The sequence below is a fragment of the Hemiscyllium ocellatum genome, chromosome 13, assembly GCF_020745735.1.
Source record: "Hemiscyllium ocellatum isolate sHemOce1 chromosome 13, sHemOce1.pat.X.cur, whole genome shotgun sequence".
NCBI classification, from domain to species: Eukaryota; Metazoa; Chordata; class Chondrichthyes; order Orectolobiformes; family Hemiscylliidae; genus Hemiscyllium; species Hemiscyllium ocellatum.
The window spans coordinates 80,881,508-80,896,355 of record NC_083413.1 but is presented as its reverse complement, the minus strand read 5'-3'; the positions used below and the strand labels follow the sequence as shown (position 1 = coordinate 80,896,355).

Here is a 14,848-nt window from a genome sequence, read left to right as displayed (position 1 = left end):
ATCTAGTCGGCATAGGCGAGTTGGATTGAAGGGTCTGTTTCCATGCTGTACAGCTCTTTGACTCTGTGACCAGAACAATTCATGCCAGGCTTTGGATAAACAACGTTTTTCAATTTAACCGGAAATATTGGAGGAAGGTGAGGCTCAGTAGCATGAGTCCTACTGTCTTCAGTAAAGAGTGGGATCAAAACTAGGCTTGAAGGTAATTAAAGGAAGTAAAGATTGATCCTGTCCACAGATAATTCACCAACCTGCAGTGGAACGTGTAGCTTCATGTCCTCAGCATAAAGGCACAGCACCTTCCATGGAACGCTCAGCAAAACGTAATGGATTCTGTGCTTCTCATTCTGTGTCTCATGCTGTGGAGATAAATCCAGCCAATGACCAAGCAATCTCCACAATCCTCTTTGTCCTCCTCCAGTACTGGCTTCTGGAGAATTGCCCCCATTTTAATCCCTTTACCACTGGAGCCTTAGCCAACCATTCTCACCTGAATTCAGAGCTAGTGTGATGCTAGTTATAAACTTTGGTTGTTTAATGCCAAAGATGGGCAAATTGTACCCGATATAGTTTTTCTCTTCAGCTGTTCGCAACTGACTGTACCCAACTAGCCCATTCCTGAAAATTCCAAACAGTGTCCAACTTTAGGTGTCATTCCATAATTGGACAATGTTTGCTAAATAATCCCGAGTGTGCCAATAATTACACTGACGACTGATTTGGGATTGTCAGTCAGGGTTCACAGCGTGACTCAATTGCATGTACTAGAAGCTACCTATATTAATACATAGTGTTATGGTCCAGATCAGACCCCCTCAAAATATATCAAGGAGGTAGCTTAGACTCTAACATTTTCTTATTTTAAAGCTAAATGTGAGGTGCTGTATTCAAGATGAAATTTGATTGGCCAAACTACTTGAGATTAAGCGAAACACAATTTATTTGATCACTATAGTTCAAATACAACGAAAGAAAGAGGAACTTTGAATAACAACTCTAGAGGAAAAATTAACAGAATAATAGATTATTTTACTACTGAACAGTAACCGTTCCAATATAGTAACATCCCATAAGCACACAGGTGGCAAAATGGCAAATTCAGAGGACAGATTGTCTTACATGCAGTTCTCTAATCCAGGAGGAAATAAAATCAAAAGACAATTCTGAAAGACAACTCAGAGACAGAGAGTGTTGCAGTCGAGACAGATTCACTGCCTTCCAACCCTTCTGAGACCCAGCAACAACTGCTGAAAGATTAGTTAAAAATCCTGGATGTGTGAGAACTTCACCACAACCACTCAGGATGCTTCTATTCTTCCAACTTTAAAAAAAAAGGCCTCTCAGGTATTTATCTTCTCACGATCTGCTCAACACCTGTTTCCCCCAATCTTTCTCTTAAAAAGAAAAACACACCTCTTAAAGCCACAGAAGTCCTGTTCTTTGCAAACAGAAAGAAGATGTACTGCACCTGTTTCAACTCAACAAGATCATCAGTGGTCCATTTCTCAGGGCAATGCCTTGACCAGTCAAAGTCACCCCGCCTAGCTTAAATTTAAGCAAACAAGTCCCCAAAAGGAGCTGAGCACATAACTGATTGGCTGTTCTGTGCAGTATGGAGACAGCTATCAGATGAAAATTGTTTGTTTTTAATTGATCCTTTCATGGGATGTGGGCCTAACTGGCAAAGCCAACATTTGTTGTCCATTCCTAGTTCCCCTTGAACTGAAAGGCTCGCCAGGCTATTTCAGGACACAATTAAGAATCAACCACAATGCTGTGGGTCTGAAGTCACGTGAAGACCAGAACAGGTAAGGGTGGCTGATAAGAAAAGCCATGAGTCAGGGATATATGTCTTTATGACAATTGATGACCATTTAATGGTCAACATTAACTCAGATTAGTTTTCAATTCCAGAGTTATTTATTAATTGAATTTAAATTCCACCGGCTGTCTTGATATATCTTGTCTTCAATATTAAACTGAGGCTCTACCTTTCTGTTCAAGTGCATGGGAGTAGAGAGCTCCCCCTGCTGTCAATGTGGGGCAGCAGTCATCACTCATTCAGTGTATGTAGAGAATGGGTCGTCTGGGCAGGCTATCAGAAAATGGCGAGGGGCTGACAGCTCTGAATTCCCTGCAGAGTTGGGGGACAGAGGGAAAAGGGACAGAGAATATAAACTTAAAACAAAATTTAGAAATGGTTAACTCCAGAATTTCAAAACTGAACTCAGCATGTATTAATGATGATGCGGTTCCTTGTGAATTGATCACAGGAACTAGTGAAGTGGCAGCAGGTAAATTCAAGCTGGTTAAAGGACCAGGACGTAAAAGGAGAGGTTATGCTCTCTGCAAGTTTAAACAATGTTAGAATGGATGTTTACATTGATCCCACTGTACCTGTTAATAGTGATCTTTGTATGCTGAAGAAAGAAATAAAAGCATTAATCCTCAAGTCGCTCTCTACACTGGGTGGTGCTCCTCCAAGCAGCAGAAATATTCTTTTTACAAAACTCCCACTGGGAGTTCTGAAATATCTCATGCAATTCTTGCTCTGTTGTTCCATAAACCATGCAAATAGGCAAGATATGCAAAACCAGGTGGAGAATAATCCCCTCGAGCTGATGATTTGCTTAGGGAGAGGCAAGGCCATACATTTGTTGAGATAACAACACCAGTGGGTTCCAAGTGAACTGCGCCAGGCATGTTCCTTTATAGATTAACAAATTAGCAGGAGAGGTAGGCCATTCAGCCCTTCAAAAGTGTGCCTCCATTCAAGTGGCTCTACTTCTCCAGGGGGCTAAGGATATTTGGCATGTCCACAGTGACTCTGACCAAGTTTTGTCCAGATGCATCACAGATTGGTATGGCAACTGAGGGCTACAAGAAATTACAGAGAGCTGTGAATGCAGCCCAGTCCATCACATAAACCAGCCTTCCTTCCATTGACTCCAGCTGCATCGGGAAAGCAGCTAAAATAATCAAAGAGCCTTCCCACCCAAGCTAGACACTTTTCCACCCTCTTCCGTTGGACAGAAGATATAAATGTTGGAATACACGTCCAAACAGATTTAAGAACAGCTTCTTCCCCGTTGTATTCAGACTTATGAATGGATGTCTCATATATTCAAGATGATCTTTCTCTGCACCTTCACTGTAACTGTAACACAATATTCTGCTTTCTGTTCTATTACCCTGATGTACCAGATTATTACAGATCTGTTTGTGTTTCGAATTCCACATTTCCACCCATCCTCAATAACTTTTCATTCCCTGCCTACCAAGAATCCATCTAATTCTGCTTTAACTATAATTAATGATCCATAATGTTATGGTTTAGGCTATTCTTGACTAAACAACAGAGTCAAAGGGTATTATTATGAGGAAACAGGAAAATGGTGTCATGGCCACACCCAGATCAGCCATGACCTTTCAAATGGTATAGCAGGCTTAAAGGGGCTGAATGGCCCTGATCTTAATTCGTATGTTTGCATGACCTACCCCCCCCCGCGCTGCTCCCATACTGTCCCCTCCCAATGCCCTGCTCCTTGTGCTCTCTAACAAACCTACTCTCTCCTGACGTTCCTACCTTCTCCCACAAACATTTCCCTCCTCCCATCCCAACCTACCATTTCCATGAGCAGGCCATTCCTCCCAAGGTTATCTAGAAATTTATTTCTCCATCTCGTCTCCTGGGCTAGTTTTGTGGTTACTTTCGCTTCCTGGTGTGTTTCACTAGCACCGTCCACATTTTCAGCTCTCACGCTCTCAGGCAGCTTCTGTAGCTCCTCTTCCCACACAAGGACAAAATCTGGAATCAATGTCGAAGAACACAAAAGTATTTTAATCTCTCCTGTCTCCCTGCCAGGTTTCGTTCAATCTTCAAATCCTCTCCGCTGAACCCTCCAAGTTGAACAGCAAAAGTTGGGACTGAAATATCCAACTTGCTCAATCAGAAGCTAAATGTCAGCACTCAGGCTGGTGGCCTCAATCAGTTTACAGCTAGCTCAAAATCTACCACTAAACCGCAGTAACATGTCAACCTCACGTGGCACAAACAACATGGGAAACATAACTGTTGCCAAAGTGGAGCCGAAGCATTTTACACAAGACTGGAATTAAGGAGCATTCTCATAACCAAAGTAAAGGAAGCTTTTCTCTGACCCTGGTCATAGAATCATACAGCAGAGAAACAGACCCTTCGGTCCAACTCGTCCATGCCAATTACCTTTCCCAAACTAAACTAGTCCTATTTGCCTGCGTTTGGCCTATATCCTTCTAAACCTTTCCTATCCATGCACCTGCCCAAATGTCTTTTAAATATTGTAACTGCGCCTGCACCTACCACTTCCTCTGGCAGTTTATTCCATACGCGCACCACCCTCTGTGTGGAAAATGTTGCCCCTCAGGTCCCTTTTATATTGTCCCCCTCTCTTAAAACCTATGTCCAAAACCTCAAGTTTGGATTCCGCAACCTTGGGGAAAGACCGTGGCTATTCATCTTATTTATTCTCTCCAAGATCCCCCCTCAACCTCCTATATGCTAGGGAAAAATGTCCCAGCCTATCCAACCTTTCCTTATAATTCAAACCTTACAGTCCCAGTAACATCCTTGTAAATCCTTTCTGCGCCCTTTCCAGTTTAATAACATTCTTCCTATAGCAGGGTGACCAGAACTGTGTGCAGTATTCCAAAATTGGCCTCACCAATGTCCTGAGCAGCTGTAACATGGCATCCCAACTTCTCAATGCTCTGACTCATGAAGGCAAGTGTGCCAAATGCCTTCTTCACCATGCTGTCTTTCCCTGATGGCTCTTTCAAGGAACCATGTACCTGCACCACTCAGTCTCTCTGTTCAACAACATTCCCCAGGGTCTAGATTAGAGAGGTGCTGGAAAAGCACAGCAGTTCAGGCAGCAGCATCTGTAGTCATTGTTTTTAACCTAGTTGATGTTAACATTCCCCAGGGCTCTACCATTAACTTTGCAAGCCCTGCCCTGGTTTGTCAATCCAAAATGGAATGTTAGCTTTTCTCTGAGAGTACTCAACAGAGCAGTGTTGAGCAAGGAACAATGATCAATGCAAATGTTATTCCTTTATCCTTCTGTGGGATGTGAACATCGCGAGCAGGGATGCCCCGAACACAATTATTGCCCATCCCTTTTACTCTGCAGATCAGAGGGCAGTTAAGTATTGTTGTGGCTCTGGAGTGATGTGTAGGCCAGACCAGCCAAGAATGGTAGATTTTCTTCCCTAAAGTGGCATTAGTAAAGCAGATGGGTCTTTACAACAATCAAAGGTACGACCTTCAAATGGTACATTTTAATTGACTCAAGTGTAAACACCACCAATTGTCACGGTGAGATTTAAACCCATGGCCCCAGTCCTCTGGATTATGAATCCTGTCGCATCACAATCATCCCCTTTACCCTTTAGTGCAGATATTTTGAACCCTTCCCAAATTAAAACCAAAAACTAAAAAGCTCCCCAAACCAAGTTGGCAGTAAATGAACAAAACTCACCGATTCTGGTTTTCCCATCACTGAAAAAGTTCACTTTTTCTTCTTCCTGTGGGTCTGTTGTGAACTCTATGAATCCATCATTGACCTAAGTAGAGGAATGTGGCAATTAATGTGTTTTTAGGAGTTACAAAGTCTCTGAGTTAGCGCAGGAGGATGCTTATTTAAACTTCAAACTGACACATTTCTCACTAGCTTCGTACATACCACACCCTGACCCCCATCCTGTCTGCTGTCTGCTGAACTCACGGCAAATCCCATCCACCCCATCAGCAGTGCGCTCTCTGGCTTACACCGGGTTCCGGTTAAGTACCACCTTGGTTATAAAACATTTTCAAATCCCCTCCTCCCTCCCTCCACCTCCTCTTGCTGCCTCACGATCTCCTTCAGCCTTACAGCCTTCCGAAGTATCTCTGCCTCTTTTGGGACCTTCCCAATTCTCAATGATTTGGAGATGTCAGTGTTGGACTGGGGTGCACAAAGTTAAAAATCACACAACGCCCAGTTCTAGTCCAACAGGTTTATTTGGAAGCACTAGCTTTCGGAGCGCTGCCCCTGTGTCAGGAGGTTGTGGATTCTCAGTGCTCTCATCATTCCTACTAATGAGGGCCCAAACCCCAGAATTCTCTCCTCAAGCCCCTGCATCTCTCTATCCCACTTTCCTCAAACCTTCCCCTTTGACCAAGCTTTTACTATTTGACCTTCTCATATGCTTCGGTTTCAAACCTTGTTAGATCATGTGAAACACTGAGGGGATGTTTTATTGTGTGTGTATAGTACAGTAAATATAGGTAATTAGTCCTGGAAGAAAGTGAGTTAGAGCAGGAAATGCTGGGATAACTCTTAATTTCAAGTCAGTAAGAATAGAACTGAGAGAAAGAATGAAAGATGGCAAACTTGATAAGTTGGAGGGCCGTCATAAAACACGTAGGGAGGGGCAAAGATGGTCAATAATATTGTTCAAGGCACAAGAAAGGGAAACCAGAAGTGAGTGGGCCAACAACAACCTGCACTCATATAGCACTTTTAACTTTATTACAAAGTAAGACATCCTGAGGAACTTGAACAAATTATATTTGACACATCTAGCGATGGTAGGACAAATGACAAAACAAAACATGATCGCAGAGGTGGCACGGTGGCTTAGTGGTTAGCAATATTGCCTCACCGTACCAGGGACCCTGGTGACTGCCTGCATGGAGTTTGCACATTGTCCCCATGTCTGCGTGGGTTTCCTCCGGGTGTTCCGATTTCCTCCCACAGTCCAAAGATGTGCAGGTTAGGTGGAGTGGCCATGCTAAATTGCCTGTAGTGTTCAGGGATGGGTAGATTAGCTGCATGCATCAGGGGGAAAAGTAGAGTAATAGGATTGAGGAATGGGTCTGGGTGTGATACTGTTCAGAGGGTTAGTGTGGACTTACTGGGCCAAAGGGCTTGTTTCCACACTATAGGAATTCTAATTCTAAAAAGAGGTACGTTTTAAGGAACGAGTTAAAGGAGGAAAACAGAGCAGGAGGTAGGGAAGGTATCCCAGATCTTCAGCCCTAAGCAGCTAAAGACATGGCAAGCCATAGCAGAAATGGGGTAGAGGTGGTCGCTACGAAACAGAGTTTGAATCAGGAATGGAGGCCAACAACTCCAGTCTTCCCAATTCTTCGTTTGAGGAACCTTCTCAAGATTCAGGTGATAAATCAGAGGCAGTAAAGGAGTTGAGAGTTTTGATGGTGAGTTAGAGCTGGTTGTCATCAATGTACATGCAGACCGTGGTTTTAGATCATGTTACTAAGGGATGAGAAATAGGAGGATGAATGATCCCAGCTGATGTTACTGCAGGTAAACCAGATCCCAGGATGAAAACTGGTCTAACAGATCTGTTTTTAAATTTTAGTTAACATGGTGCTCATTACAGACTTAATTTAACAACTCAATAAAACAAAAACAAAGCAAAACAAACCAAGTTACAGAAGACAGTGAGAAAAGAAGTTATTAAAACACCCAGGAAAATAAAGTTCCAATCTGCTTCTGATTACCATCACTTTTTACAGTGATTCAAACCCACATTCCCTCCACCACCAATGCTCAGCATCAGCACAGTGGAGAAACACACTAAGACAGCACCTTCCAAACCCACCACCAATTGCATCTAGAAGGTCAAAGGCAGCAGATACATGGGGACACTAACACCTGTAATTTCCCCTCCAAGTCACTCACCATCTTGACTTAGCAATTCGGTGTTCCTTCTGGGGCATTAGGTCAAAATTCTGGAACTCCCACCCAAATGGCTTTGTGGATGTATCTATATTCCAGCAGTTCAAGAAGGTAACTCGTTATGACCTTCTCAAGGGCAACTAGGGATGGGCAATAAATGCTGGTCCAGCCAGTGATGCCTACATCCCATAAATGAATAAAAAAAATTCTGGGAAAATTACTTCTGTATATCCAATATTAAATTTGACACAAATGACTCATCCTCATTTTTTTCTGTGAATTGTGAAGTCTTCTCAGATGAATATTCATAAAACTAAGAGCTTAGACTTTCTCAGGTTTTAAAAACCTGCAGATTTCTAATTTTCACTTCTGATCTGGAAGTTGCACAATGTAAACTTCTCTGCTGAGGTAATTCTGCTTTCCCTGAACTGCTCTACACTCTCCTGCTTCCTGTCAGGTCTCCTCTAATCGAGTGAAGAAAAGATAAAATGTTTTCTAATATAAAATTGGTTTTTGATTATCCTGACCCAAAACCCAGCAAATGGCCTTCAATGTTTACCTCAGTCACAGCTCACCACCACCTTCTCGAAGGCGTGTAGAGTTGCACAATAAGCGCTGTCCCAACAGTGACATTCATGAATTAAAAAAAAGAACATTACAAACTTCTATTAACACTCCTGAACTAGGTCACTGTTCTGGAAAGGAAAAAGTGAGGACTGCAGATGCTGGAGATCAGAGCTGAAAATGTGTTGCTGGAAAAGCGCAGCAAGTCAGGCAGCATCCAAGGAACAGGAGAAGAAGTGCTCATGCCCGAAACGTCGACTCTCCTGTTCCTTGGATGCTGCCTGACCTGCTGCACTTTTCCAGCAACACATTTTCAGCTCTGATCTGGAAAGACTGCCACAGTTAGTTAATTTTTTAAACTCTTCAGAAGAATAATCAGCTCTTTATGCCTATATTTGAAAATCCTAACTCTTAAAAAGTATTATTTAAATCCTATATATAAATTAATGCATAGACATAATATTTTACATATCAGTCACATTTATCAAAAGGAGGCCACAAATAGTGGGAGTTCCAGATATTGCAGTGCCAGAATCGGAAGAAACGCTATTTTGGTCCTTCTCTGGCTGCAAAAGATCCATTAATAATGTAACCAACTGGACAATTGAGGAGAGATCCCAAAGGAGGATCAATTGTGTCAAAGTTGTAAACAGACTGAGCTATGAGGAGACAGGGGGGCAGAAATAATGTCATTACCCACAAATTACCCACATACCTAGGCTAATACCATCACAACAATTGACAGAAATTGAATTATTTATTAAAACAAAGCTAGGTCTATGTAAATCTGCCATGAAATAATCATCAATCTTCATAATAACTCATCTTGTGCCTTTACATAAAGGATATCTACTATCCTTACCCAGACTGGTTGATATGTGACTCCAGACCCAGAACAAAGGAGCTGATTCTTAACCAGCTACAAAACTCACCTTACAAGCCAGAAAAAAACAAACAGAAATTGCTGGAGGAACTCAGCAGATCTGGTAACATCTGTGGAGAGAAAGCAAAGCTCATGTTTTGGATCCAGTGACCCTTCTTCTGAACAGTTATGACAAAGTGTGGTTGAATTGAACCTGCCTCTGTCAGACTATCAAAGGCACATTCCAGACTTTAACCTCCCGTCCTGTAGCAAAACCTTTTGCTCCTTTGGTTTTGCTTTGCCAGCCTCCTTAATCCATGCCCCGACTTTTGTGACCCTACCTATTGTGTTCAGACCCCTCGTGATTTTGAGTGCCTCATACCAGGTCTCCTCTCAAACTCTCTCTTCCCCAAGCCACAGCGACTGGAATCTATAGACTTTTGGTGGATTAATTAAAACCTGAGTAAACGGCACCCACCTCCTGCATTTCCACGAAGGTATCATCCTCCTCATTTTCCAAGCTGCCATAGTACTCATTCTTCAACTCACTGGGTGAAATGAGGTTAATGGCATCATTCTCTTTGCTGGCTTTACTCTTCAACATAGCGTTTCAGCTTCTCTCTTTTTGGAAATCGGTGGCCAGTGTTGAACCTGCTTGGGAAATGAAAAGCAAGACCCTTGAACTCTTTGAAGAGAACTCCCCGCAGAACTCCTCTCGCTCTATGGTAAATGTCAACACTATCGTGCATTTATACAGTTCCGCTGAAGATCTTGCGGAGGATCGGAACTCTTTGTCGGGATGAAGAATTTAGGACAGCTTTGGACTGTTGTGAGTCGAGACAAAGAGGGACTAGGGGGCGAAAGTGGGCAAGAACACTTGGGCTAACTTTGCAGAAGGTCAATGGACTTTCAGAGTAGATGTGGTGGACCTCATAGAGTGATCGAGATCTAGTGCATGCCTTTCAGCCAATCATGTCTGTGCCAGGCAAAAACAACCACCCAATTATCTTAATCCCATTTTCCAGCACCTGGCCCATTGCCTTATCTGTGAGTGTGTTGCTGGAAAAGCTCAGCAAGTCAGGCAGCATTTTTATGCTCCCCGGATGCTGTCTGACCTGCTGTGCTTTTCCAGCAATACACTCTCAACTCTGATCTCCAGCAATATCAGACCTCACTGTCTCCCATTGCCTTATCTTTCTTGGCATCGCAAGTGCTCATCTCAATACTTCTTCGACGTGATGAGGATCTCTGCTTCTCCCACACTTACACTAATTTTGATGAGATGGATCAGAGTAAGTTATTTTATCTAATCTACGGGGCTATAACCTCTGGGCATCAATCTAAGATTGTCACCAATTCATAGGAACTGGTAAGATTTTTTGTAAAATAAAACGCATTTGTAGAACATGGAGTGCCCCACTGTGAGAAGAGAGGGAAGTCATGGTGATCCACTAGGCATCACAGTCAAGTCCAACACCAGGACTTGAGCGTAAAGATCTGAGGGAGTGCCGCAATATCAAAGGTGCCATCCTTCAGAAGAAAAGTTAAACTGAATACCCCTCTAACCTCCAAGATGGACGCCATGGATCAGACTGCAAATATTTTGACATAGAGCGGGGAGATCCCCTTTGGCTAATAGCTATCCGTGAATCAATATTCCAAAAATATTTACCTCGTCATTATTTGATTGTGCGAGCATGTTTTGCACAAATTGGCTGCATTTCATCATTAAATAAACTTCAAGAATATCCCACCGACTTTGTGGTGTTTAGTGACGTGCTGTTGTTTGTGAAATTCCATTTCAACTCAAGGCTTTCTTCTTTCATTATTATTTTTAAAAGGAGGGTGGATAAATAGTTTGTAAAGAAATTTACAAAGCTGTGGAAAAGATCAAATGGAATTGGACAGCTCTAGCAACCCAGTAGTGAAAGATGGCGCCTGAAGAGTGGAGATATAAATGTTGGTTGGTACCAGGGTTGGCGGTGGAGGTGGGATGGTGGTGCAGGTATCGTTGATGATGAGCTGGCTCAGAACTGATGGACTCTCTTTAAGCTGTATCTTTTTTTTCTTAGAGTCATAGAGATGTACAGCATGGAAACAGACCCTTCAGGCCAACTCGTCCATGCTGACCAGATATCCCAACTGAATTTAGTCCCACCTGCCAGCACCTGGCCCATATCCCTCCAAACCCTTCCTATTCATATACCCATCCAGATGCCTTTTAAAGGTTGCAATTGTATCAGCCTCCACCATGTCCTCTGGCAGCTCATTCCATACACACACCACCCTCTGTGAAAAAGTTGCCCCTTAGGTCTCTTTTCTATCTTTCCCCTCTCACCCTAAACCTATGCCCTCTAGTTCTGGACTCCCCGACCCCAGTGAAAAGGCCCTGTCTATTTACCCTATTCATGCCCCTCATGATTTTTAAATCTCTACAAGGTCACCCCCTCAGCCACTGACCCTCCAGGGAAAACAGCCTCAGCCTATTCAACCTCCCCCTATAGCTCAAATCATCCAACCCTGGAAATATCCTTGTAAATCTTTCCTTTCACATTCCACGACATCTTTCCAATAGGAAGGAGACCAGAATTGCACGCATTATTCCAAACGCGGCCTCACCAATGTCCTGTACAGTCGCAGCATGACCTTCAACTCCTGTACTCCAACTTCTGACCAATAAAGGAAAGCATACCAAACGCCTTCTTCACTATCCTATCTAACTCCACTTTCAAGGAGCTATGAACCTGCACTCCAAGGTCTCTGTACAGCAACACTCCCTGGACATTACCATTAATTGTATAAGTTCTGGTAAGATTTGCTTTCCCAAAATGCAGCACCTCACATTTATCTAAATTAAATTCCATCTGCCACTCCTCAGCCCATTGGCTCATCTGATCAAGATCCTGCTGTAATCTGAGGTAACCTTCTTCGCTGTCCACTACACCTCCAATTTTGGTGTCATCTGCAAACTTACTAACTGTGCCTCTTATGCTCACATCCAAATCATTTATGTAAATAACGAAAAGTGCACCGATCCTTGTGGCACTCCACTGGTCACAGGCCTCCAGTCTGAAAAACAACCCTCCACCACCCTCTGTCTTCTACCTTTGAGCCTTCTTATTCTTAAAAGTATTCCACATGGCAGCAGATCTGGATAGGCTGAATGGTCTCATGGATTGCTGTAAAGAAGCTAATGAAGGGATACAGTAGAAAACATTGAGAATTGTTAAGTGTGGGTGGAGAGATCAGCATTTATGTCTTCATAGTTAGGGTTGGGGTTATTTCTTCATTTAACCCTATGGCAGTGCTCTTGCCTTATTGCCCAAAATAGTCCCTGGACTCAATGCTGGTAGTTATTGCCCGCATGAACCTCTACCATTTGGATTTAGGAGTGGCTGTCCAGCATGCCCTGCTGGATGTTAGATTCATGCATATGAAAGAATACTAGGCTAGATTTTAATGTGCAGAGCGAATATGGGCTCGGCTATTTCCGTCTGAGATGAGGTGGAATATTTTCACTCAGAGGCAAGTTTGCATTGTCAAGAGGCTTGTGACTCGAGATTATACTCTGCACCTTACAGAGATGGCATCCTTGTCTCTTCTGATAGTTCATAGCCTGTACTATTTTCCCCTTACCTATAAGAGACCATTTCCTGACTCTAATAGGGTCATATGCTGCCTGAACGGCTGTGCTCTTCCAGCACCACTAATCCAGAATCTAATAGGGTTATCCTGTTATAGCTGAAGAGGGTTGAGAGGAGATTTACCAGGACCTTCCTGAGAATGGAGGGTTTGAGTTATAACGAGAGGCTGGACATGCCAGGACCTTTTTCATTGGGGTACAGGAGGTTGAGGGGTGACCTCCATAGAGGTTTATAAAATCATGAGGGGTAAAAATAAGGTGAATGGCAGGTGTCTTTGCCTTAGGGTGGGTTTTCAAGACTAGAGGCTTTATTTTTCAAGGTGAGAGGAGAAAGATTTTAAAAAGTCATGAGAGACAATTTGTTTTTACACAGAGTGGTTCGTGCATGAAATGAACTTTCTGAGGAAGTGGTGGGTGTGGGCACAGTTAACACATTTAAAAGACAATCATATAAGTTCATGAGTAGGAAAGGTTTGGAGGGATATGGGCCAAGCGCAGGCAGGTGGGACTAGCTTAGTTTGGGATTACGGTTGGCATGGACTGGTAAGGCTGAAGGGTCTGATTCTATGCTGCATGACTCTATATCCTTGCACTTCCACACCAGCGATGGTGTTGGAGGTGTGTTTGATGAAGCTGAGTGTGCCCAGGTTGCCGTGTGTGTGGGTCCAATGTTGCCCAGCACCAGGGTGCAGCGAGCCGGCTTCCACCTGGCAAGGCTGATGTAACTGGCAAACAACCCACCAAGGACCCAGCTAATTGTGGGTGGTTGACCGGGAGATTCTGCAGATGTCTGGATGGTTTCAGAGTCCAAAATAATTCAGAGGACATGATTTGGACAGACACTGGCAGCCTGCGATCAGCAGTTCCAGCGGGCAGCACATCTCTGCAGATAGTGGATGTCTCTGGGACGCTGGGGTTCAGAAAAGCTCAGTTTTAGTCTGGTGAGGTGATGGTGTCAATGGATTAGTGACTCAGATATTGTCCCAGGGGTCTGGGTATGAAACCTCCCCACAACAGATGGTGGAACTCGAGTTCAATACAAAACCTGGAGTTAAGAATCCAATGATGACCATGAAACAAGCATCCAATGTCATAAAAATCCACCTGATTCACTAATGCCCTTGAGTGAACAATAAATGACCAGAGGAAGTGGTGGAGGCTGGTACAATTACAATATTTAAAAGGCATTTGGATGGGTATATGAATAGGAAGGGTTTAGAGGGATATGGGCTGGGTGCTGGCAGGTGGGACTAGATTGGGTTGGGATATCTGGTCGGCGTGGACAGGTTGGACCAAAGGGTTTGTTTCCGTGCTGTACATCTCTATGACTCTATGACTCTTTGTGATTCAACTCGTAACCATGTGGTGGAGCCTTAACTACCAGAGAATCATATAGTCCCTGCAGTGCAGACAGAGGCCATCCCAAGTCTGCACCAATCCAGTGAAGATCATCTCACACCTACCCCGTCTTTCTAACGCTTTAACATGGCATTTCTGATGGCTAATCCACCTAACTTGCGCATCCCTGGACGTTATGAGCAATTCAGCATGGTCAATCCACCTTAACCTGTGCATCTTTGGGCTGTTTCCTGATTCCTAATGAAGGGCTTATGCCCAAAATGTCGATTCTCCTGCTCCTTGGATGCTGCCTGACTCGCTGTACTTTTCCACACCTCACTCTTGATATCTTTGTACTGTGGGAGGAAACTGGAACATCTGGAGCAAACCCACACAGACAATGTGCAAATTGCACACAGACAGTTGCCCGAGGCTGGAATCAAACCCAGGTCCCTGGTGCTGTGAGGCTAGAGTGTTCACCACTAAGTTGCCATGCTGCCCTCTGAAATGGCCCTAACAAGCCATTCAGTTGCTACAAAATTCTCAAGAAAGGAATGAACTGGATGGACCACCTGGTATCAACTAAGGCACTGGTAACGGCAATGGTAAAACACAGTCCTGCTCACAACTACTCAGATGCCATTTACCATTTGAGAGAAAGTGAGGACTGCCAATGCTGGAGATCAGAGTCAAGAGAGTGGTGCTGGAAAAGCACAG

General features: G+C 43.6%; 1 protein-coding gene across 4 annotated transcripts in view; it reads right to left on the bottom strand.

Annotated features, from left to right (window-relative positions):
- LOC132821968 (anoctamin-7-like) overlaps window positions 1–14,848 on the bottom strand; it is a 107,382-nt gene that overhangs the window by 76,655 nt on the left and 15,879 nt on the right. Inside the window, exons 2-5 of one of the 4 annotated variants that reach the window (XM_060835005.1) lie at window positions 9,629–9,804; window positions 5,520–5,604; window positions 3,627–3,808; window positions 252–359 (exon numbers count right to left, since the gene is read on the bottom strand). In XM_060835005.1, coding sequence (XP_060690988.1) covers window positions 252–359; window positions 3,627–3,808; window positions 5,520–5,604; window positions 9,629–9,754 — 501 coding nt within the window. In that variant the 5' untranslated portion in view covers window positions 9,755–9,804. Of the gene's footprint in view, window positions 1–251; window positions 360–3,626; window positions 3,809–5,519; window positions 5,605–9,628; window positions 9,805–14,848 lie in introns of those variants that run through there. The other 3 variants (XM_060835006.1, XM_060835008.1, XM_060835007.1) reach the window with 3 other exon arrangements.